General features: G+C 34.9%; 1 protein-coding gene across 4 annotated transcripts in view; it reads right to left on the bottom strand.

Annotated features, from left to right (window-relative positions):
* The window catches only part of ZNF385D (zinc finger protein 385D), a 411,842-nt gene that overhangs the window by 40,850 nt on the left and 345,541 nt on the right, over positions 1–25,451 (bottom strand). For all 4 annotated transcript variants that reach the window (XM_088059112.1, XM_088059116.1, XM_014248779.2 and 1 more), the window contains one exon: positions 23,899–24,061. In XM_088059112.1, coding sequence (XP_087915238.1) covers positions 23,899–24,061 — 163 coding nt within the window. The remainder of the gene's footprint in view (positions 1–23,898; positions 24,062–25,451) is intronic.

Genomic DNA, 25,451 nt, shown 5'->3' with positions numbered 1-25,451 from the left:
CTATTTCTATATTTGTTTAATTTCCTTTACACTTATTGTGCATATAAATTCTATATCTGGATAGTAATAATGGCAGCCTTCTTGTATCTGATTGCACTAACACAGGATGATTTCTGAATTTAAGTGAAGAGATACTCAAAGCTAGCTGAGGAAATCATGGCCAAAACACTTCTCTGCAAAAGGAGCAAAAGAGACAGAAAAGGAGCAGAAACCAGCAATAATTTCACACATATGTCAACAAACAAAAGTTTGTTGTATTTCTTAGACCACACAATTTAAGCTTGTTGAGCCTCTTAGATAAACTGATAATTTGGAGTAATGACCCATGGAAACCTCAGTATTTGATGGGAGCTGGCAGGCAGGATGGTGTAAGATACTGCAGTCTTTCTTTGCACTTTGGATAAAATGTAAATATGACATCTCAGTAACTTCCCTATGGAAAACAGTTTTATGTCAATACATTGGTAATTAAGCAATTTGTTAAAATTTTAATTTTTTAAGGATCTTTCATAATTTTCCATTTATTATTTGATTTCTCTTGATATTTTCTAAAATAGCTTTGCTTACTGTATTGGATTACAGAAGAATATTTAAATGGAGCAACGTTGGTTCTGGAATGTCTTTGGTGAAATATGGAACATTTTATGGTCTTGAAAACTCATACAGGGAAAAATAAATACGTTGGTTAAGAATACACTGACAATAGTCAGAAACAACACTAAACTAATTCAATTAATATCAAAGCTGTAAGCAGTAACTTGGATAGCAATGATGAATACATTTGCAACAGCAAAAGTCTGAGATCTTGGACCAGACTGGACAACTTATTTTCTAAAAATAGAAGGACAAAAGTCAGTAGAGGCTTCTCACTTTGTTGCTGTTTGTAAGGAAGAAGCCCTCATGAATGAAATTCACCTTCATTCCCCTGAGAGCATTTTGTTCAGAATAATTCCACTTTCACTGAAGTAAATCAGTAATATCTGAACCTGAACCAAAACAAAAAAATCCCCCACCCTAAGAAAATTAAAATCAATACCAACAATAACTAAAAAATAATTCTATATAAGAATGACCAAGAACTGAGGGGAATATCTTTAATACAGAAGTGTTAGAACAATGATAGTTCCCATGGAACCACTCCAAAAGTAAAAAATAGAAGGGAGAAGAAAGGAGACTGGGTTCAGGAGTCCTAATTTATATATCTCACAGTAAAAATTTATTTTCTATTGTTGAAAAATATGTTATAGTAACTGCTTTGTTATCCCCCGTAATCAAAAAGATTATGCAGTGAAGAGTGAGCATCCATAAACATTTCAGTAACATGGGAGTAAGTCTAACTAATGCACTAGATAATAAAAAACCAGTAAGGTTTCATGAAGTCAACTAAGTTAATAGGAGTTTTCAAGGAATTGGCACCTTTATTTGTATATGTCCACACTCAAAGTGACAAACTAGATACAGAGGCTTAAAACCAAACTGAACATTCTACCTACATGTTTTTGTCTCATTCTTCTGTGATATTTTTTTCTTGTAAAAATATGTAGAGTAAAAATCATAATCTCTTGGCCCTAAGCATTTAAAGTTCTTAGCAAATACAAAATTATAGCTTTCTACTTTTAACATTTTAAGCCACCAAATGGTAAACAGGAACATTATGAATATGATTAAGAAGGTTCCTGCAGCTATTCAAAGATTACTCTTCTACAGAGTCTGCAAGAAAAACTGTTGCTTTTGGCTTAGCTGAGAGTTCCCTGTACTTCTTATGTCAAGCTAAAGATAATAGATGAAAAGGTTGCATATGTATACGAGGAGCTTGGGAAGGAAACAGATGCTTTAAATTGGTCTCTCTGAAGCATTGAGAGTGCAGTTGGGAAATACACTATTAAAACATAGCCATTATATTACTTTTACTATCTCTAGTCAGAAAGAAACAGAGGTCAGGTAAGGACTAACTTGTTTGGTGATTCACTTAAGGCAAACATTAGCCCACCCAGGGTTAATAAAACAGGCTTAGAAACCATTTTAGAGTAAAATATACTACATAATAAGCTGAAAATAGCCTGTAACAGCTGTGAAGCATGAGAGGAATAGCAGCCCCTGAACCTGGTGTCTTGGCTGGCACTCCAAAAGCACTGTGCTTTCATCACCAAAGCTAGTAGAAGGTAGAGGGTGTAGGCATCTTAAATGAATTTTGTATTTCAGGAATAAGAAAGAGGCAGACACCACGAAAACAGCAGCTCAAATTTGATTCTCACTCATTTCTAAGTAAGTAATGTGGTTATTAATGCTACAGTTATAGTGTAGGGTTTATTTAAACTAGCAGATAAGAGTGTTTCAATGTCATGAGACGTTCACCAAAGTTAAAAAAATAAAAGACAAAAACCCAAAAAAATCAACCAACCAAAAAACCAAAAAACCCAAAAACCCAAGCAACAACAGAAGGCACAACTGGATATGTTGTCCATGAACACCTTGTCCATCACCAAATGCCTACACCTGAATATTCTGCCTCAGGAGATGGAAGGAGATAGCAGAATTATGTGAACTTATTTGGGGAATTACATTACAATGAGATCAAATGCTCTCTAGAAAAGATGATTTTATTCAATTGACTACACAAATTGTTCCCATAAAAAAGCCTCAAATAGTCTCATATTGGGTGAGATGAATTCAAACCCAAGTATGAGATTTACTTGACTTATTTGTGTATTAATTATTTTTTTTCTTCAATCATTTGTTTTGGAAAAGTAGGGAATTGAACTGTTACATGGATTGAATGGAACATCCAATATGTAAATTGTAATGGACCCTTAGATACAAAGATGTCAACCATTGTCACTTGGCCACTCCTCCTCCCACCTCAAAGCATAAAATCCAATTTATATAGTTACTCTTTAGGAAGATTATAAATATAAGTGTATCTCTCTCTCAAACTATAAGCTCCATTTGGAAAAAAATAGCATTTTCAACTGTTATGATTTAAAGGACTAGTGAAATCTCTTTCAGTGAAAATTCACTAACTACTTGTAGACATGCTGGGCAAAGAGCATTTTAACAGAAATTATTCTCTTCCCAGGAAAAATACAGTCAATACAATATACTTCAAAAACATCCAAAAGATCTGATGATAGGTTCTTGCATTGCTAGTGAAGCTCATGAATTTCCTGTAAACAATAGTTTTACTCTTCAATAGTGTTAGATAATAAAAAGTTGAGAAAGAGTAGAATCTTACCTAGAAAATTCTAAACTCCTTTTTCAAAACTTTTTGTGCTTAGTATTCCTCAGAGCAATAAGAAAAATAACAGACACACACTTACACTGTTAAAATCTTGACATATCTCTTCTCCCTCTTTTACATTCTCTTCCATAAAAACCTTTGAAAATTATTCTAAAGCAATATTTCCAACAACCATTACTACATACCTTGAAGGCTGAATTCCCATTCTTCTACTAACTTCCCTTTAAAATTTAAAAATCTAGAAATCTGAATAAAACACAGTAAGAAGCATGAAAACCTGATTTCAGTGAAATGAATTAGAATTTCTACAGGAATAGAACATTTTTAAATGAAGGTTTTCAGCTTACTTCAAATAGATATTATGAAATTAATATATTATTCTCATTAATAATTCTCTGTAGGCACAGCTATTTCCATACTGACCATAACTTCATGAAAAATGTAAACCATGTTATAGCTTCCTCACCTCACTTATATTTTTAAATGAACTACCATTTTTGTGTCCCTGATTGTGGAAGATCTATCTACTGATGAAGAACTGAAAAATGCAAGCAACTTGTTGTAAAACCACTATATTTTCAAGCTTTGCTCAGCTTTTGAATATATATTTCATATTTGAAAGGTAATGGTATATGGACCAAGGTAATCTTGAAAGGTAGGCAACTTGAAAATTATACTAGGATTGTAATTGTAGATGAATTGAAACAGCTGCACAGTCATAAACAGTAATTAACTTATTTCCAAGAAAACCATTTGACTGTTACATGTGAATCCTTGCATAAGCTAAAAATCAGATGAAAGTATAAAATAGACGATGATGAATAAAAGTATAAAATGATGAATGAAAGTATAAAATAGAAAGATGAAGATATAATAGCATATTATCAGCATCAGTTACAAGAGGTCTGATGAATCCTTAATTGTTTAATTCTGTGAAACACAAGAAAGGACAAAGGTGATTCTGGTATGTCACTGTGAGGAACATAAATGCTGAAAATTGAGGTGTCTCTGAAATAGAGATAAAAGATGAAAAAAAGCTTTGAAAATGGTTCAGACTTAGGTCCTTACATTCCACACTTTCAATTTCTAAGATCTGTCACTAGAAATAATTATATTATCAAATTCCATCATTCATTTGCTGCATACTTGCTCATTTGAAAAACAGTTTACAGATTTGTTTCTATTCAGGCATATCCCTACACAGAATCAAAATAATCCACCCATTTAAAGCTTATTAATGACACTTATTCTAAATAGACATTTGCCAATTTTTGCTTTTATTATAGAAGATGAATCATTAGCCATCAAAGCACTATGACAACGATAACAACAACAAAAAAGCCATATGGTAATTTCTTTCAAAACTCCAAAAGTGTGACTGTCATCACCTATCAAAAGCAAATGTGAAAAATACATTTGTTTTTCAATTTAAACTACTAAAAAATAAGATTTTAGCATCATTATACCTTACTGGAAACAATCTTTGTAGTTATTATGTACTTATTAAAATTCTGAGGGAGTTTTTTGGCAGTGAGAAAAAAAAGTTCCAAGTAATATCTACACAGAAAGTCACAATTTCCCTGAAAAGAATTTTCCTGTAAGGGTGTTGTTTTGATGTTAGTAGCTAATTAATGCTAACCAAAAACAACACCCCTCCCCCCAACCCAACCAACTCCCGGAGAAATCCAAACCAAAACCAAAATATTGGTAAAATTGTGAAGTCCAGCTTCATGCACATAATACTTAATAAGCTGAAGTCTTTCTTTCACTTCCTAATTCAAACCAGCACACATCAAAACTGAGATAAAGGAAAAAAATCCTAACGCAAATCCAGATGAATATTTTCACAATGACAATTAAAAGCAAAGAATCTTGAATTTAAAAAGCACACAAACAATGAACAAAACCTGGAATTTTCACAACTTGTACCAAAACAGACAGCCAAAATTTAAATTAATTCATTTTATTTCTGACGTAGAGGGGTAATTCTTGTAGTTATTCCTTAACTTGCCTGAATTGTCATAGATGGCTGAACAGCAGAGAGGTGTTCTGATGTGTGAACAGAATATGAGAACAGAGCAGAAACAGCACAATTGATGAGTGCAAAGACTGTAAACTCATTTTCCTGAATATGACTTTTAATTTAGTTAGACACATGAGCAAAGTACTTGAAAAGCCGTATCAATGCTCAGCAACTTTCAGATGACTACCAAGTGGCCTAATTTTGTATTAACATTAGAAAAAGAAATTGATTTACAGTGGAAGACTATTTGCTGTAGCAGTTAATACTAAATTTGTATGCCTCTATAATTTACTTCACTTATGGCTGTCTCTTATATTAATATTCATTATATAAGTCCTCTTCTAATATTGCTTGATTTGACAGGAATGCATTAGCTATGACAAATGCTTTATAATGTGCTCAGACAATATTAATACAAGCAGAACTTCTGATAATTGCTGTTACTTAAATACAAAGATTCTTTTTTATTTGAATTTACCCTCCTCTCTCTTCTTCCAACCTTTTTGGCAATGCAAGTTTTGATAATTGTACATCAGTCAGAATCATTCCTAAGCTCAACTTGGACTGCTAGACCACATGAAAAACTGAACCAATTCATCCCTTTCAGATATTTTAAAGCACAAAAATTGGTATGATGTTTTGGTTTTGGGAGGGATGTAATCTCTGTTTTATGTTAGAGTAAGCAAATCTTTCCTCCTTAGGAGATGACTTGCTCATGACAGTTCCTTATCCATATGTAATCTAAGACAACAGTCAGAATGTTTACTAGCATAAAGTAGAATGAATCTGGCTGCCAGGTTTTCCACTGCTTTACACAATTGTTACAAGGTTTGACTGGAGAAATAGAGCCTGAAGTTTCAGCAATTACGTAAGTAATGTACTACCACAAGAGACATTCAAATATTGCAACATATATATATATATATAATCATATTAGTCTGTAAGGTCATACTGCAAAGACACTCATTCAAAGAAAACCACAAAAACACTTACAGCACCCTAATAAAACACAGTAGAATCTACAATTCAGCATTTAGAAGAAATTATATCATAATCATAGCTCAGCTTCATAAATATGTTCATTAATTCATTCAGAACACTAAAAAACAAGTAGCTGTAGAATAATGCTACCAATGTTTTTTGCTATAATTGCTATGAGTCTACTTTGTCCTCAGTCAGAATTGCCAAAAATTGACACCAAGAACACTAGAACCAACTCTCAATGTCTTGTTTTCTAAGACATTAGTATGATATATTTTAATAGTTTGAGGTGTCAGAGTTGTCCAGATAAATATTTGCCATGTTAATTTATAAATAGAGGCATAGTTTAAGACTCTGCTTTCTAAAAACCCAAACCCCAACTCATCTATGCAACAAATATTCAGGGAAATTGCTGATGTCAATGGACATATTGATATCTGATATCAATATTTCTGATATCAAACAGACAATTAATTGAAGCAATAAATCTGTTTGACTACCTACAGTCCAATGTTTGAAATGCAGAACATATTCTTGTTGTAGAATTAATAAGTTCATTGTGAACAGCAAAGCATGTTGACAACCTCACGAAAACTTACGCGTAGAGACTGAACAGAGGAAAACAAGAATGTTTTGTTGTACCATTTTAAAGCAGATAATTCACTTTGCTATGCCATGCTGCATTAGTTATTTTTTTCATATAAAATTTGCCATTGTTGGGATTTGTGAGGGCTGGTAAACCCTCCTCAGAGTGGGCACAGTCTCTTCCTCTATGGAGACAGAAATGTGCACAGTTTGGCAGAAGATACGGCACAGAAAAAGCAGCCCAAATCCATTTTTGACTTAAATCTGTTGGGATGTATACAAAAAAGAGAAATATAAATACCAGACAGGCAGTTACTGTACTTTAGCTAAATCCTGAAGATCTTCATAGTTTCCCTTCAGTGGTTTCTGGGGCACTCAACAACACAGCTACCAAATATGTGATGTTACAACCTCCCAGATCATAACTGGAACTTCAGAAATTCCTCCCGCAATTCCAATGTTTTTTCTTCACACTTTTGCATGTGTGAGTGTCCCAGCTTTCCCAGTATTTAATTATCTTTAATATTTTAAATCTTTAAGGATTCTTCTTCACGGTACATGCTCTTTACATTTATAAAACTTCACAAATAGTCTATTAATAATTCTACTATGATGAGTTTCGGCGCTTCTTTTTTAAAGCTGGAAACTGTATGTTTGACATCATAAGCATGTCTGATCTAGAAGACGAGCTTTTACTATTAATGAAGAGGGCAAACAATAAAAAAGCTGTACACAACTGCATTGCTAATGAAGTCCTGTGTTACTTTATCAGAATTGTTCATTTCCTAAGAGACCCAAAAGAGGAATCTTCTGTAGATCACACTGTTGCATCACTAGTCTGCAGCTAAGATAGGGTAGAGATATGTTCCAAATAATAAATGTTATCTGACTTATAGAATCATAGAATGGATGGAAAGGACCTTAAAGATCCTCCAGTTCCAACCCCACTACCACAGGCTATTATTTCTCATACAAAGTTTTTTTTCTAAGTAAAAAAAAAAAAAAACCAATAGGGTGGTGAAGAACACTTCTTTTACAAAAGCACGATTGTTCATATCTGAAAGAAGAATTTGGTGTATTAGTTTCATTATTCTGACACCAGTCAACCATTCAGCACCACAGAGAAATATCTTCTTTCCCCATCCACACTGTACAACTTCAAACCAAACTCAGCCTCTGTAAGCCTTTTGGGGGATGATCACACTGAAGTTAAATTAAACTAAGGAAATTCTTAAACTGTCTGTGAAATGAATACTTAAGTCTCCCAATGCTTCTTCTGCTCAATTTATGAACTTTGTTGCCAACAGTTCAAGTACTACGTTTAAGTACTTCAGCTATTCAGGTCAGATGCCCCAAAAAATCCATTAAAATAAAACAAAAATAATGAATTCATCAGAAAATGAGATGAAGCAGTTAGTAATATATTAGGTTAACTACTAATACTAAAAATAAATGTCTTGGCTCAGTTCACATAATCAGAGATACATTAAAAAAACAAAACCTAAAGAAGAATTAAAACCAAAAAAACCACCCACATCACATGTACCACAAAACTTCCTTCCTCTGGTAGGATATCAAATCTTGTCTCTTGATTCAGATGCTGCCTAAGTGTATAGCAATGACCTTGAGAATTAAGTTAAGCATGTTCTTGAAAGTTGTACTGAAGAAGTGGGTAGGTAAAAGGTGGGCTCAGGCACTAGAAAGCACTCCCAACCATAGAGCATGTGTGCACACGAGAGCTGCTGCTCAGAGCATGGTGACACACTGCTAAAGGAAGATAAATGAACTCCCAAATATGTAACGCTAGAAATGCTAGCAATATATCTCATGAGTTCCATAATGACAGGTGTCTTGACTCGTTCAGAGTCCTGTCCACAGCATACGAGGAAAACACTAAGTAGCACAGCTGGATGTAAGTGCAGGAAAAGAGAAACTGCTCTTTCCAACTTTCTGGTTTGGCTGTTGGGTTTGTTTGAACTTGTTTGTTGAGATTGGCAGTTGCTTGGTTGGTTGCCTTTTTTTTTCTTTTTTTCTTCTCATAAACAGCAGTCAGTAACAAACTCAATTAAAGTAACACAGGCAGAGGCTGAAGATAATGCAAAATATAATGACCTGCTCTGCATGAACCAGATTAGTATCCACAACACTTGGATTTTTTTTTTTCCCCTGAGTATTGTCATTTCAAAGGTTTACTTTGAAGTGTCCTGGAAAGTGAAGTTTTGCATTTTTAAAAATCCCTTTAAAGTACTATAAAGACTGTTACCTGAAGGAAACAATGAGACAGATTTCCAGTTACAGATGGTTCTTCGAGACCATTACTGATCGACAAAAATGTAGCAGTTGACAAGCACACCGTTAGTGCCAATTAGTAGGAGTGGGCTAATTCAATATTCCATTAATTTTCTTTCTTTGTTTAAAGTGAGCTAGGAATTGTGAAAAGCTTAAACCAAAATGACAGTGGATGACAGTCATGAAGCAAGCTCCACAGTTGTGAAAAAAGACAACCAGGGACCTTGCTTTGGAACTAGACAAAAAAATTGGATAATTAAAAGGCAGTACAGTAACAACTTGGCATTTGTGAACAGCCATCACAGTGGACAGCTTGAAGAATCCCCTGGCACAGGAAAAACAGGATGAGAATCTCAAATTTTGTACAGTGAAACAAATATTAAAACTGAAAAATTTTCAACAACAGAGTGACGACTAAAGGTTTAAATTTGTAGTAGTGGGCTGGGTAAGCTTCCTTTAAATTTACACAAACACACTAGTTAATAACTACATATAACTAATTATGTAGTGTGAATATTCAGCTAGATGGCTGTTTGCCTTTTAAACACTTCATATAGCCTTAAATAGGTCCTCTGAATTTGAATCAAGAAGGCATTCAGATATCTGCAAAAAACTTGAAAAAAAGTTGGAGCCCTTGTGCAAGTAGATGATGGCCCCCCCAAATCTGGTAGCAGTTTTCTCAGTATGACCTTTACTTCTCATTCATTAGTTTCCACACTGTTCTTGTGTTCATCATGGGTATAATTCACTTTCTCCACACAGTTACCACTCTCACTGGTGATACCTGAAGCAGGAGCTGCAGGACCCAGTACACAACACACACCTAAGGCAGGCAAACTAAAGTGAGCAAAAAGCAGCAGGAATGAAAGCCTTGTTATTTCCCCTCTTCATCTTCATAAATAAATATCTGACCACCCAGGTATCATGCCTGAATTTACCTACACTTAAACAAAAACATCTACCTGACTTGTGAAGGATCCATCTTGTAGATGGATCTTGTAGATTAGTGTGTACGAATTTTCATGAGGGAAGTGTCAGTCATAAGCTTGCAGTAACAAAGCCAATTGTTATCGCTAAAATTTCCCAGATCTTAGCAGTTTGAAATAAAAGAGCTGATGGATATTATGAGATCCTGCCAGCCATGCTATTGATTTGTACAGAAGCTTTGCCCAGGCAGCACGCTCCCCAGGCTGTGAGCATTGCCAGCCCTATGCGCACACACACCAGAAGTGTCCCCACGACCAATCCATTAAATCGTGCTGCTGAAGTTCACTCACAGCAGCCATACTCTGTGAGAGAGATAACACACTAAGCCTTCTCCAAGCCATTGCCCTTGCCCTGTGTCTGGTGTTATAACAAGAACTAGCAGCCACAAAGCACGTGCAGGGAAAGCATAACAAGGCTGTTCGGCAAGATCTGTCACGTATTTCAAGCTCACTATGTGTTGTCATCAATAGCTGCTGATATTTTCTGATATGTGAAAGCAGGAAAAAAGTGAGGCATCTTTCCCTGCTGGGAAATATTTGTTTTATTAAGGGCAGCTACTTCAAGTAAATTCAACTTTATAGTCATAGTGGGTAATCTGTTGATGCAACATTCAGAAGGATCTGCTAAGACAGCGTTAGAAACTTGCAGCTATTAAATCAGCAGAACAGAAAATCAACCAGAAATAGTAAAAAGTAAAGTACAGCAAAGGAAGGGATTAAAACTGCATGGCAGAGTCTCAGGAATCCTCTGATAAGGCAAATGAACTAAAGAATTCTTTTGAGTGCTCTAATTTAAGAAAATGGTTATTTTCAAGCAGAAATGAGATAATTTGAAAAGTATGATAAAAACATTGATTTCTTAAATTTGCTTTCTCTCTAATACTTAGCTGGAAACACGGGTTACTCAAAGTAATATAACTGACTGTGCTTTGATCAGTGCAGATCTACTGGATTAAATAAATTCTGATTGAAAGAAGTAGTAAGAATGCCTGTATACCAAAGCATAAAGAGTATACAACTTAGGAATTTAAACACAAAATTTCATTCTCAATTAAAAATCTAGTAATGGCAGAAAAATAAAATACTAAAATAGGGGTACTAATACAAAGAAATTAATCTTGCAGAGAAATAAAACATCTTCAACTATCTGGACTCATTTTTGTGACATAATTAAGGACACTGAGACAGGATACAGTCAGCTTTGCTCCATGAAGCCTTTTCTTTTTAAATAAATACAAATAGTCTATTAATAATTCTACTATGATGAGTTGCTATGATTTTCGATGTTTTTACTTAATCAAGTGCTATTCATTTGTCCAGTCCTGTACAAAACATAGAAAGATAAAATTGTATGACCTTAGCAGGTCATACTTTAAGAATCAGTTCTTGAGCTTTGAAAATGTATGTTGATTGACTGAAGTCAAATAAATTTGTCTCATATTTCAATTTACTTTTAATTACTATTATGTCTGCCACTTGGAGGACTTCATTACAGTAGGTCTCAAATGTGTAACACACAAGATCTGCAGCCTCTAATCAGCAAAATCCTTTTTTCTGTGTGTCATAAGGAAAAAAAAAATCACTTGAAACCTGAAATACTTAAATCCACAGTTTACTATGACATAAACCAGGATATTTTTCAGAGAACTTTGATTATTGATTCCTGAGTTAAACCTAGTAGCTTCATTCAAATGAATACCAGAATTCCACATCGAATTTTGTATATCCTAGAATCCTTTTGAGGTTTCTCAACTTTTTTTTTGATTGTGAAATAAGGGTAACTATTTCCCACTTGCAATTTCTGGATGCTGTTACATCTCCCAAATAATAGGGGTTTCTTTACTATAAAATTGGTTTCTTCATGATAGTTTTTACAGACTGTAATCAAAATATTTCTTGCATTCTGTTTGATACATACTCAAGTTGAATGCATCTATCTCATTAGGTCTTTCACTATTAAACCGTTCTTAAGTAATTGTATTAGATCTTTCTCAAATTTCCATTCTATTTGATGCCATTCTTTGGGAAAAAAAATATATATATATATATATATATTTAATTTACAGTAATAAGATAAACTAAGATCTTTACATCCCTCCATCATGCTCAGAAAAAGTATTTATTCCACAAGGCTGTCTGGAAACATCGACACACCAGTGGTTCCAGTGTAGCAGATATTTAGCTGTGTACTCCCAAGTCAACCTCATCTTTACATTTAGTTCCCTCAGCTTTTCAATAAATCCATATGGTTCTTTACTGTATTAAAAGCATTTGATGCACTGAATCTAGGGCTCATCTTTATTGCTTGCCCAAAATTCCACTTTTTGAGCCATTTGTAAAGACTTTATAATTGCTTGCAGGTAACAGATGATGTAAGATCATATTATAGTCAAGACTATTCCAAAAGGATTTCACTGGAATATTTCTACACCAATTTGTATTTCAAGATTACATTCCAAGGCCCATAATTAGTAGGCTTAAATCCATTTAATGTATTCCATATTCATTCTGTAGCATTCCAGTATCTTAAAATTTTTTAACTTCTGCACTTTCTAGAGCCATGTAAACACAAAGTAGCCCTTACCTTTTATCAATCAAATATGTAATCTCATAAAAACAATTTTAGGTAGGAAAGTATAACTTTCTCTCAATTCATATTCATTGTCATTATATAATTGATCTCATTTACTTTAGTACTCTAGTTCCCTGCCAGCTGCTGCTTTATTTTTCACGAGATTAATGTCAGGCTGATAGACCTATAAGTACTTGATTCATCCTGTTTACTTTTTATGAATATTGACACAACATTAGCTTTCTTCTAGTCCTTTGGATTGGATTTTCTACAATGTGTTTACAATGAACAGAAAACATAACAGCTTACCCAGAGTGCTCTTTATCTGCTTCTTTTAAAACCATATGCGAGCTTTCCTCATCCATTGTCTAATTTAATACTCCTGGTTAAATACACTAAATCTTACTGTCAGTATGGAAAGAATTTAAACATCAACATTATCATCAAGTTTACATGAATGAACTGTTTTTTTCGCCTCTCAAATTTAATTTAAGATACAGTTCCTTGGTCCTGTTACTCTTAAAAGTGCCTTTCTGTTTCCTTTGATGAGTCTGTATTTATTCTTGTATCCATTTTTTCCCTATAATTCTATTCTGTAGTTCTTAATTTCAATTTACATAAATTTTTCTAGCACCTTTAATTCTAATTCAGTCATGGGCATGACATAAAACAAGAGCTTTAATACTGAGACTATGATTAGATATAGCACAGTGGAGTACAGAACGCACAAAGATTAAATGAGAAACACAGAATAATTCTTCAAAATGTTTGAAACCCTATATGACTCTTGACAATAAAAGACTCTGAATATACTTATTATGAAGTTATAGGTGTGACCTGCCCGAACTTTAACCTGTAAGCAAACCACTCAGTGTATGGAAAGCTACATTAAGTCTAAGAAGCAGAGTGTTCAGGTGCATGAAGACAAACTGAATGTTTATTTTCCTCCTCAAACAGATATTATAGTCATTATATATATAGTCATATGATATAAGATAGATAGATAGATAGATATAGATATAGATATAGATATAGATATATATAGTCACTATGCTTTCTCTCAAGATAACTTGATATTTGCTGGTGCTGAAGATACCTTTCTAAAGATTAGCCTTATTTTCGGATTATTTAGATGAGTTGCAAATGCAGTGGTAGAAAACCTGAAAACAACTAGAAGTTAGGCGAATTTTTGTATTTTTCCATATATTCACAAATTCAAAACACAATATTTTTTTTTCCCTTGGGGATAAGGGGGAAAATGGCAGGAAGACAGAAAGTCTTTGGTCCTGTCAGATTTTGTTTCACTGGTACCAAATATAAAATGCATATTTATGATGCCTAACTCCATTAATACAGCAGAGTGGAAGGTATATTTTAGCAGAAGGATGACACAGTAGGGAGGAATTTCACCTATAAGAGTTCTCTGGCTGAGGAAAGAAATCACTGATTGGCACAGGCATTAAACACATTCTTCAAAGTTATCCAATACCAAATGGAAGACAGAATAAATAGAATTGTCGCACAATTAAATTTTTCTTCCCATTCTTACAATAAATTTTAACATTACTCACTTATGGCCTTTTCTGAAAACACCTACTGTATGTACATAGAATAATCTGTTTCTAGAAATAATGATTGCTGCTGTGCTGAGTTCTTGTCATCTGAATGGCAAATGAAATGCCAATGACTGAGTAAAGCAGATTTCCCTACATTTATTAATAGAAATCTTGCAGCTACGGCTGTTTTCAGATCCCTCTGAATGGTGCTATGTTGGGATTATACAGCAATGGCTACGGGATTTAGCACAGTACATTCACTCATATCCTTAACCACACTTTGCAGCTTGCTTGATTCAAGCACGGCTAGAACACAACATGAATCACAAAACAAAATAATCTAAGCAAGCTGTAAAGCACCTTTGGAGATTTGGTTGTTCTTGCCTTAAAAACATCCCTCCCCAAACAAATCCAGTCCTCAACAGATAACCAACTACCTCCTAATTTTGCTGTGTCCAGCCAGTATGATGTCAGCTTGAAACAAGATGGATCACTTGAATAAAGACCTGCCTTTTGTTTTTCTTATTTGAAAAACTCCACACTTGCAAATATTCACCACCTATCTGAGAGCATTGGATCAAGAAGTTTCTACTCCATTTCAAATTAGTCCAAAAACAAATACTCAATAGTAACAGGCTTCTGAAACTGATGTTTTGAAATAAAAACTTGAAAGGAAATCTGCAATGATTTTTTTAAAATCCCAACAGCTAGAACTGAGGTGTCTTCAGACCCATCCTCCTAGATAGTGTCAATGCCCTTCCCAACATAACAGCAAAACACACCATGCAGAACCTGTCATCCAGCAGATATGTGCTATAGTGCTTGATTTGCAGTAGTACTGATGAATAACTTATAATCAGACACCTAACAAACAGAAGATTACTCCCAATATTTCCAATTGTTACCACTTTGGGCATGAAGCAGTCAAGCTGACTTTTCCCTTAGATAGAATGAAAGACTCTACTTAATATTTCAATAGAAAAGTCTTTTCAGGCCTCTGAACAATACCATTGTCAGCATTGGACTTTGATACGGATTCAATAGGCTGATACAGATGTTGTGACTGACAGCAGTTTCCAACAGCAGGATTATTCAAGCATAAAATTGCTGTGAAGGCAATCACAGTCAAAAGCAGCTGGGTCCACAGAAAACACATGGTGTTCATATGACGAAGCTCTCAGCATACATAGATGCAAGCAAAGAAGGATTTTATTTCACATTCATGATCAATTGAGGCACACATAAATTACTGTAATTTTTATATCGTCATTTAGCTACACTCTGAAAGAAAGAAAAAGCTCTAGTTCTACACAGAGATCAAAAGGGAAGCTATTGTCTTCCAAATTGCCATCAAGCTCTAATACAAAATTGGTACAACAGTCTGTGGAATGCTGATAACATTTAGTGCTGCAGTTAGCTACAGATTGTCTGAAGTATGGAAAAGTCAAAGCATAGATGATTTAAAGTGAAAGATGGCATTGCACAGTTAAATTTTGCTGTTTTGGGTTGAATTTTCTAGGCTTGTGGTAAAGATAATTGATGGTTGTGAAATTGCAATTCCTAATTTCCAAGTAAATCACAAGAGAATTCAAAAATAAGAACACTTCTTTCAGACTACAGCTTCTTCTAAGGATTTTTCACTAAAAAAAATTTAAAAAGAAGCTGTCCACCTTAAGGAATTGGATGACTGGGAAGTGACCCATGAAGATCTATAGCTTGCTTTGAAATTCATCTCTTCTGCTAGTCACCAAGCATTTGCAACTTTTGAATGTTCCATGCAAAATATCATAAACAAGTAAATATGAAGTAAAAACCCTCATAATTTCAAACTTCAAGGTCATTGTTCTGTCTTGATATGTACTAAAACATTGACTTGCAAAGAAAAGCAATTTACATCTGGTATCTCAGAAGCCTGAACCCAGAGTTAGCCTGGTAATTTTGCTGTGCCCTAAGCAATGCTGAAATGATCTGAAGAAATCACTTGCCAAAACAAAAGCATTCTTTATGATAAAATAAAACATATGGAAACAAAAGCTAAGTTAAACAGACTGCACTCAATTGTATTCCTAGATTAAACATTCTTAATATAATAATTACATATAAAAGGGTACACGCAGCCTAAGCTGTAAAAGCAAATTGCACACTGGGATCATACAGTAAATTGTTTCTGCATACACCAGCAGATATGGAATAGTATTTTGAATTTTAAATACAGTTGACATAAGTATTATTGTTAAAATAGAATTTCTTTTAGTTAGAAAAGATTACAAGCACATCTGCTGCCTATAAAAATGCTAATAAATAGACAATGTTAATATTATAAATACAGCAGTATATCTTCTTAAGCTTTCCTTAAGAAAGGAAAAGTTAGGGTAGTTTGGCATTAGGAACAAAGGATTAAAGAAGTAACTTGAAAATCAAAAATAATAAATATAATAATAAAATAGGTTAGGTACACCAAGCAATACCAGAAATAATCCAGAAATTCTTTATATATTGAAACAATCATAAACATGAAACCCCAGCCGTTTCCAAAATGTATGATTTTATAAATAGCTGAATGTAATGGAGATAAAATTAAATGGAAAATAAAAGGAAAGCAGAGATATGAGGAAAATTATTTTCATTTTTAAATGGCACTTCCTTTATATTACAGGTTCTGGAGCAGAACCAGGAACTGCACAGATGCTTCTGTGTACAGAACTAATGCAACACATTAAAAGATAAAACAAGCAAGATGTGCTAATGCATGGTGTTGGAGGAAACAACACCAGGTCAGAGAAGGGAAAATACTGTAATCCAACATGCTGAAACATATTAATGTAAATAGTAGTACTAGTCAATTATAAGTTTCCATCTATAAATATTTACACAAGCAAGTTTTCATTTAAGCACTGTGTTTGAAAATGTGTTCTTACAATTAAGAACAAAAATTCTGAATCTTAAATAAAGCAGTACCTACTAATACCAAAAAGCCCCTTGGCTCCTTACTAGAGACCTGAAAGAGACACAGTGGTCTCATAAGGACATGCTTACTCACATTACAATCAAACAAACCAAAATCAAGAATCTCTGGCCTAGGATACCCGGATAAAGGAGTACTGGAAGGAGGACTTTTCTTTGGTCAAAGGAGGTTTGGGTCAGAGAACACCTGAAAAAACTTGACATTCACAAGCCCATGGGCCCTGGCAGGACCCATCCATGAGTGCTGAGAGAGCTGGCAGACACCACAGCTAGGCTGCTTACAATCTCTGAAAGGTCACAGAGAAAAGGAGAGGTGCCTGAAGGCTGGATTAAAGTAAATGTCACCCTAGTATTCAAAAAGGGCAAGAAGGAGGACCCAGGGAACTACCGGCCAGTCAGTTCCTGGAAAAGTGATGAAGCCTCATTTTGGAGGCCATCTCTATCCACATGGATGACAGGAAGCTGATCAGGAATAGTCAGTATGGATTCACTGAAGGTAAATCATGCTTGACCAACCTGACTGTCTTCTATAGAGAAACAACGATCTGGGTGGATGAGGAGAGAGCAGTGGGTATTCTCTACCTTGACTTCAGCAAGGCTTTTGACACTGTTTCTCACAATATCCTCATAGGCAAACTCAGGAAGTGTGGACTGGACGAGTCAACAGTGATGGCAATTGAGAACTGGCTGAACCAGAGGGTCATAATCAGTGGGACAGAGTTCAGTTGGAGGGCTGACACTACTGGTGTTCCCAAGGTTCGATGCTGGGCCCAGTGTTGTTTAACTTGTTCATCAATGACTTGGATGAAGGACCAGATGCCTCCTCAGCAAGATCACTGATGGTACAAAAGTGGTAGATGTGGCCAATACCTCAGAGGCCTGTGCAGCCCTTCAGAAGAACTTCAACAGGCGGGACAGGTGAGCAGAGAAGAACATTCTTGAATTCAACAAAGTCAAATGCAGGTCCTGCATCTGAGGAATAACCCTACACACCAGCACAGGCTGAAATGCAGCACTGCAAAGATGGACCTGGGGCTCCTGGTGTACAAAAAGCTGTCCATGAGCCAACAGTGCATCCTGGGGACCAAGGACACCAATGGTGTCCTGGGGCACATTATAAAGAGCATTGCCAGCAGAGCAAGGGGCATAATCCTGCCCCTCTACTCAGTCCTGGTGAAGCCACATATGAAGTGATGTGTCCAGTTCTGGGCTCCTCAGTACAAGAGAGACATGGAGCTCCTGGAGAGAGCCCAGAGGAGGGCAGCAAAGATGATATAAGGGACTGGAGCATCTCCCTTATGAGGAACAGCTGAAAGAGTTGAGCCTGCTCAGCCTTGAGAAAAGTCTGTGAGAGGACCTCACCAAAGTCTATGTGTATCTGAAGGGAGGGTCCCATGAGAATGGAGCCAGGCTCCTCTTGGTGATGCCAAGCAATAGGAAAAAAAGCAATGAGCAGAACATGATGCACAGGAAGTTCTATCTAAATGTGAGGAAGAACTATTTTTCTGTTCAGGTGACCAATATTTACCAATATTTTTTTAAAGTCTTCATTTCTGACCCAGACAATGGGGCAGAGTGCACCTTCAGCAAGTTTGCTGATGATTAAAAATTGGGAGGAGGGCCTGACACACCAGATGGATGGGCTGCCATTCAGAGGGACCTGGACTGAGTGGAGAAATTGCACAACAGAAGTCCCTTGAAGTTCAATGAAGGAAAGCACAAAAGTCCCATAGCTGGGAAGCCATAACCCTACACATCAGTCTGGGCTGGAGTCTAAGCATCTGGAAAGCAGCTTTGTAAAGAAGGACTTGGAACCCTGGAGGGCACCACTTGAAAAATAAACCAGCAGTATATATAAATAAATACCTGATGATGTCAGGGAATAAAAAATACAGAGACTCTTTTAATTGGTGCCCAGTGACAGGAAAAGACACAACAGCCAGAAACTGAAATACAGGACTGAAACACAAGAAAAGCTTCTTTGCTCTTTAAGAATGGTCAAACCATAGAATGGGTTGCCCAGCAAAACAGGCATTTTAGCTACTCAAAACTCAACTGAAAAAAATACTCAGCATCCTGCTCAGGCTAACACTGCTCTGACCTTTAGGCGTGACCTTGTCAATCTTCAGACATCCATAAAGATGTCCGTCCACAGAACCTCAAAAATTCTGTGATCCTCCAGTATTTTTGCTGCCAAACTCCTACATATCTTTCTAAACATTTCCATTCCATCTACCTTCCTTCCTCCTCCAAAGTTTTCCCGGAATTACCACATCATTTCCGATTGCATTCTCCCGCCTGCCTTCACTTTTATGTCCAAGACCTGGCCTAAATGATTGCTCTCTCCCACTCCAACTGCTCTCAATTTCATAATAATCCCAGTTGGACTGAAATTGCTGTTTCAGGAGTGAGTTTCATCTGCTGACCAGAAATATCCTACCACTTAGACAAAAAGAAAAAAAAAAAAAAAAGAAAAAAATTGTAAAGGGGTAATAAAACTAAATTTTTTTACACAGAATAATTTTCATTGAGTCAATGAAGAAAAAACAGAAATCTTATGCCTTTGCCAATGCTGTTACCCACACATGTTCTGTATCTGAAAAAAACCCAACCCTCTTCCTTTTCCTTCTACTCCATCCCATTTTTCATTTCTTGTGATGCCTTTATCACTTGAACACGTTTATGTTACCACTCCTTTAAACACCTGCCTGTTACATTTACTGTGTCTATTCCTTAAGTTGTTTCTCATCTTATGTGAAACTGTAAGCTTTTTAGCACAGGCACCAGTATTTTGTTCTCTGACTGCACAGGGGTCTCTTAGCTGTTAAGGCTGTACTAGTGATAGATGATCTTGTCTGTGCCCTGGCCCAGATACACACTTTTTTTGCTCATCACATTTTCTGTCTGTTTTTAAGAGCTGTTCACTGCATTTAAGTACATAGGATTCAAGGTGCAGTGTATAACATTCAAAAGCAGCATTATAGACTTTGCCATACTGATGGTTCCTAATGACATGGCTTTTTTTCCCCTTTGAAAGGTCTATTCCTTCTTTTCCACTGATACCAAGTGATCTAACTCATACAAAATTCCTTACTGAATAAATAAAAAAACAAACAAACAAATAAATAAAGGCAGCCCAAATCTTCAAGGCTTAATTTGTGATAATGTGGTCATGAAGTGTCCTGCTTAACATCACATAACTTTGGAAAAGATTAATATTTAGGCATATGCAACAACTAGAGGGACATAAATTTGCATATAATATTGGCAATTCAATCTATTTTCCAAAAATCCAAATGCAGGAAAATTTCTTTAATGGACATGCATTTTAATTAGAGTGATAAAATGCACTCTATCTAAATATATTTTGACAAGTGCTCTAAAGTATCAGTCTTTACAGCCAAAGATATGAAGCAGTTTTTGAAAAAATTATACCTTCTCAGAAAGGAGGGACAATTTGCAAAGCTATCAAAGATGTTTAACAATTTACTGTCAGGGAATATGTATGCTTGTGTGTTAATATATAACAAAAATATTCACTTTTTATTGCCACACCTGAATTGGAGGATCAAGAAATACTGAAATCTGGTTTGTATAATGCCATAACATATACTTCTCCTTGTAATGCTCACACTTTCTGTTTTTCTGTCCTGACTACCCATGTAACATGAAAATTGGTAAATACAGATGAAAGAAGTGTGTTAAATAGCAGAAATGATAAAAAAGTTCTCACATCTTGAGAATGGCATTGCCATTATACGACTGGCAACGTAACTCTTCATGATGTTTTACTGCTCCAAAGACTTCTTGAGTTCAAGCCTTCTAATAATTTGAAAAGTTGGTTAAAAGGGAATAAAAAAAATAATGACGTTCACAGAATGAGCAAAAAACCCTCATATTTTATGTTTTCTATTTAACATATAATTTAAACACCAGAAATCATGTGTGAGAGATTTTAAGGAGTTCGATTATATTGTGAGCTGCACAGTGTCAACAACATGTGCTGGTACCACATCCAACAAAATAGTTCCAGAATAAGAAATATAAATTACTGCTTTAGCACGTGAATTATTTTGTATACTATGTGATTTTTTTCACACTCCTTATTGCAAGCAGCACAGATTTCCTGATAACATTTTGTTTACTGTAGCTAAGGGTTCACAGAACCAGTGATCTGAAGTCCTGACCAATGTGCTGTGACTGACATGCAATTCAGCATTTAACCACTGCTGTAGATGATATATAAGAAGTGATATGTACACGACCCTATACTCAGTGGATTTGGGGTCAACTATTAATCTTCAGCAGACAGGTTTAAAATACCATAGAAAAATCTTTTGTTCCAAATGATCACAAGTACATGGACTTAGTAACTCTCATCTAGTTATGAAAGATAAATTTTTAAATTATATTCATTAGTACAACCATTCCCTGAGAACTGCATATTACTATCATGATGTTTAACTTTTACAGTGATAATATCCAAATGTAGAAACTCACACAGTGCAGTATTTTATGGACTTAAAAGTTCTATCAAGCAAAACAGGACATAAGAACAACCCGAAAGAAAATAAAATTCAATTTATGAAAATTTTGACTTGTTATAGTAGACAGAAAATTTCATCCTTTTGGCTACCCAATTTTTTTTCCCCTCACTGTGTATACATGCTTGACAAAGGATAATTTACAGCAAGGATCTTATTCTGTTGCCAGTCACATCAATGCTGACATGTAATAATTGCATCTGGATAGAACTACCTGCCTTTACTTTGAAGCTACTGGTTGGACACGGCTTTTGTCAGAAGTTGAATATGGCACCCAATATTTTAAGAAATATAAAGGTTTTTGGGTTTTTGTCAACATCAATATATGTCTTTTAGAACCCCATTAAGGCCAGGGTTTCTAACACAGAATAAATATATGTATACGTATATATTTATACATACACATATACAGGTACATACATACATGTACATACACATATTCCATGAAATGAATCCAGGAATTGGCAGCCACTGTGTAAAGCTAAAGAAACTCCAGCACAGGCCATTGCTTACATGTGCAGCTGGATTTCTGATATTTTTTTACTTATACTGATGTAAAACTGATTTGGACTACTGATCGTGGATACAGGTCAGTTCATATATCTTGCCAGGGATCTAATTAAAAATTTGATAGAAAATTTCAGATTGGTTTTAAGATGCTTTAGAAAATTTTTCAAACTTACACAGCATAAGACAAAAGGTTTTGAATAATACAGCTTAAAGTTTTAAAAGATCTTTCTTCAGTTATTTTCTTCAATCACTAGATCATATTTGGTAAAAAATAAGTCTATTCATCCTCCTTCTTCTTCTGAATATGTCGACAAGTAACAGCATAAGAAACTTTTAAAATTATTTGTATATTTAGAAACGCATATATTCCCAAAATACTTGACATTGTTCCTGTTCTCCCAAACTTAATTTCTTTCATCACACAAAACCTCTCAGAATATTTTCTTTTCTTTTCTTGTGGTAACAAAGACAAAAACAATGTAGCAACAATATTTCTTTAAATCATCCCATTATAATTAGGGTATAAATCTCCATAAAGAAACATATGCTGTCTATAATAGTGAGTTATAACTAAGATAAACATATTTATAGAGAGAAGTAGACATAGAGATATCTGTCTGCAACAAATATAGTGAAGATGCATATTCAAGAAAGTACTACACATGCCTGAAAAATACTTCTCTGTTGTATTATAGCTGGTTACTGCACATCCTTTTACAATGCTGAACTTACTGGATCAGAAGTAGCTCCAAATGAGCAGTTTTCAGCATCAGTAGATAGGTCTTTGATGTTTCACAGCTTTGGTTTGTTTTGTTTTCCCCTTGGTTATTTTTGCTTTGCTTGGGGAGTGGGGGTGGGTTATGTCTAAATATGCAAAATGTATCCCTTTATATGCAAGAGCAGTCATACCTTTGAGATACTGGACTACCTCTCAGTGACCTTACAATCTTCCTTTGAAATTTCCAACAATAGGTGCATATTTAAAATGCAATGTCAAACAAAACCTGTTGACTTTACAAATATGTAGATTTTATGTCCAAAGGAGTAACTTTTACCAACACAATAATTTAAACACTATTATTTCAGTATGAGGACTCTTTTAAGCAGAATAATTGGCATCAATAGCACTTACCTGATTGTGTGGAAGAGAGGTTATACAGCTCTTTTCCATTTCAAAACCATGCAATAGCCATTTTAAAAAAATAATGCAATGTTTGAAATTTATGAAAATTAGGTTTTACTGATAATGTTTTTTAAGAGGCTTCTAGACAGAAATAGAGCAATTTGTTACATTGTGGTTAAAAGAAATGTGCCATAAATAATTATTGATAGAGAGATAGTGCATACAGACCAGGAGGTTTAGGTCAGTTGATATGTTAATTAAGTAATGAGTATTGCATTCCATTGTGAAAAAAATGTCAAGCCTCTTTTCACTAAGAGAAATCAGCTACATGACTATCAGACTCTCACCAGCCTACTGAAAAGACTTAAAGAAATCAATATCACACAGAAAGATGGATCGAGCATGAATCAATGTGGCTAGCACATAACCAAACAGACATGGAATTAAACAAGAAAAAAAAAAAAACCCAAAAAAACAAACCAAACCAAAACTAAACCAAACGAAACCAACAAAGATTGTCGCTTAACCTGTTTTGTCAGAGCTGGTATTGATGGTATTGGTAGTGATGGAAGTGAAGGTAGTCTTTGCGCTGTCCTTGGTAGTAACAGATTTCTGCTTATTTTTCATGGCTTCCAGTGCTTTGAGCTTCTTGGCATGTTTAGTGCCTTTGTAGTGGGCCGCAGCCTGGCTCTACAAAGGAGAACAAAATGAACCATGCAATCAGGCTCATTTCTAAACTGGCATTCTCTGTATTAGTACAAATACAGACTACCTTTCAATAATGGGTACCACTTACATTATCCAAGTTGTGACTAAACAGGAAATTATAATTGAGAATGATGCTTGGAAAACAATGGGAAAAGTACTAGAGCAATGCAAATTCAATAAATACAGTATATTACTGTATAACAGTAGATTACTTTCAGGCCAAAACTAGGTTGTTTTAGTCTACCTTGCTACCATTAGTTTTTATATTGAGATTTATGTTGCTTTCACATGAAAAAAAATAATTCTCAGGCAACGGGGAGGATTGTGCTCTCCTCCTGGTAGCTTTGTACTTTCCCTGTTTCTATTTCAAACTAGATTTTTTTTCAAAGCTTCCTTTCCAAAGAACAGTTTACTAGTAATAGTGGTATCAGCAACTTCTCAGCAAAGACTGACTGTAAAAAAACAAACCAAAAATACCCCAGCCCAAAACTAAAGCCCAAACAAAAGAAAGCAAAATATAAAACACACCCTTCAAAGCCCATCACCAAAGACTTAACTGAATGTGAGGCAGATGTGTAATTATCTGGGTTTTTTTTTTTAAAAAAAAGAGGATTACTTTTGTTCACCTGCTACAAAAGGTAGTGTTTGAAATTCAAAGCCAGGAGCATTCATTCAAAGGATAAAGCTCCCACAAATCCTGTCACAGTCCCAAATATACTTTGATTACTTCATATTGTTAATCTAAAATAGATTTGCCTATGTTCTGCTATTAAAATTCATGCATTACATTGCAAATCACTTTATTATTTCAAGAGTTATCACCAAATTTATTCATTTAATATATGTGAAAATATATTTTAGGAATAGTATTTGAACTATTAGATTAAACTTTATACAAAAATCACTGGAATTTGGATTAATATTGGGAGTTTATTTCTTCACTAATTATTTAAAGCTTTATAAGAAAGACAGTCTTTCAGTTGATAAGTTGACAATATGAAAAATTGTTTATATCTTTCCTTTTGAACTCCAAACTTTATGGAAAGTAGGTCCCTTATTACTTGAAAGAGAAGTTAAGACTTCAGAAATGTAGTCAAAATTTAGCTATGACAGCAATGAAATAAACAAAAAGCAACAACTCTGGGTCAGCTCAAGGACCCATAAAGGTCAGTATTTTCTTTTTAGAAAACATGAAACAATAGAAGATACTTAGAACATAAAAAAGGTAAATGCTTTCTATTGTGGAATCAAAAGAATCAAAACATATATGGAATTTAGTGGCTACAAAACTGAAGTATCAAATGGAATAAAAAGACACAGTCATTCCAATAACTAAGTTGCTCATGCAGGTAGAAGAATCCTGTGTTATCTG

Source organism: Pseudopodoces humilis, chromosome 1, assembly GCF_049639895.1.
Source record: "Pseudopodoces humilis isolate 2021_Gansu_Grassland_sample_001 chromosome 1, ASM4963989v1, whole genome shotgun sequence".
Taxonomy (NCBI): domain Eukaryota; kingdom Metazoa; phylum Chordata; class Aves; order Passeriformes; family Paridae; genus Pseudopodoces; species Pseudopodoces humilis.
Note: the sequence above shows the minus strand (reverse complement) of the source record. Positions and strands in the feature narration are given on the sequence as shown.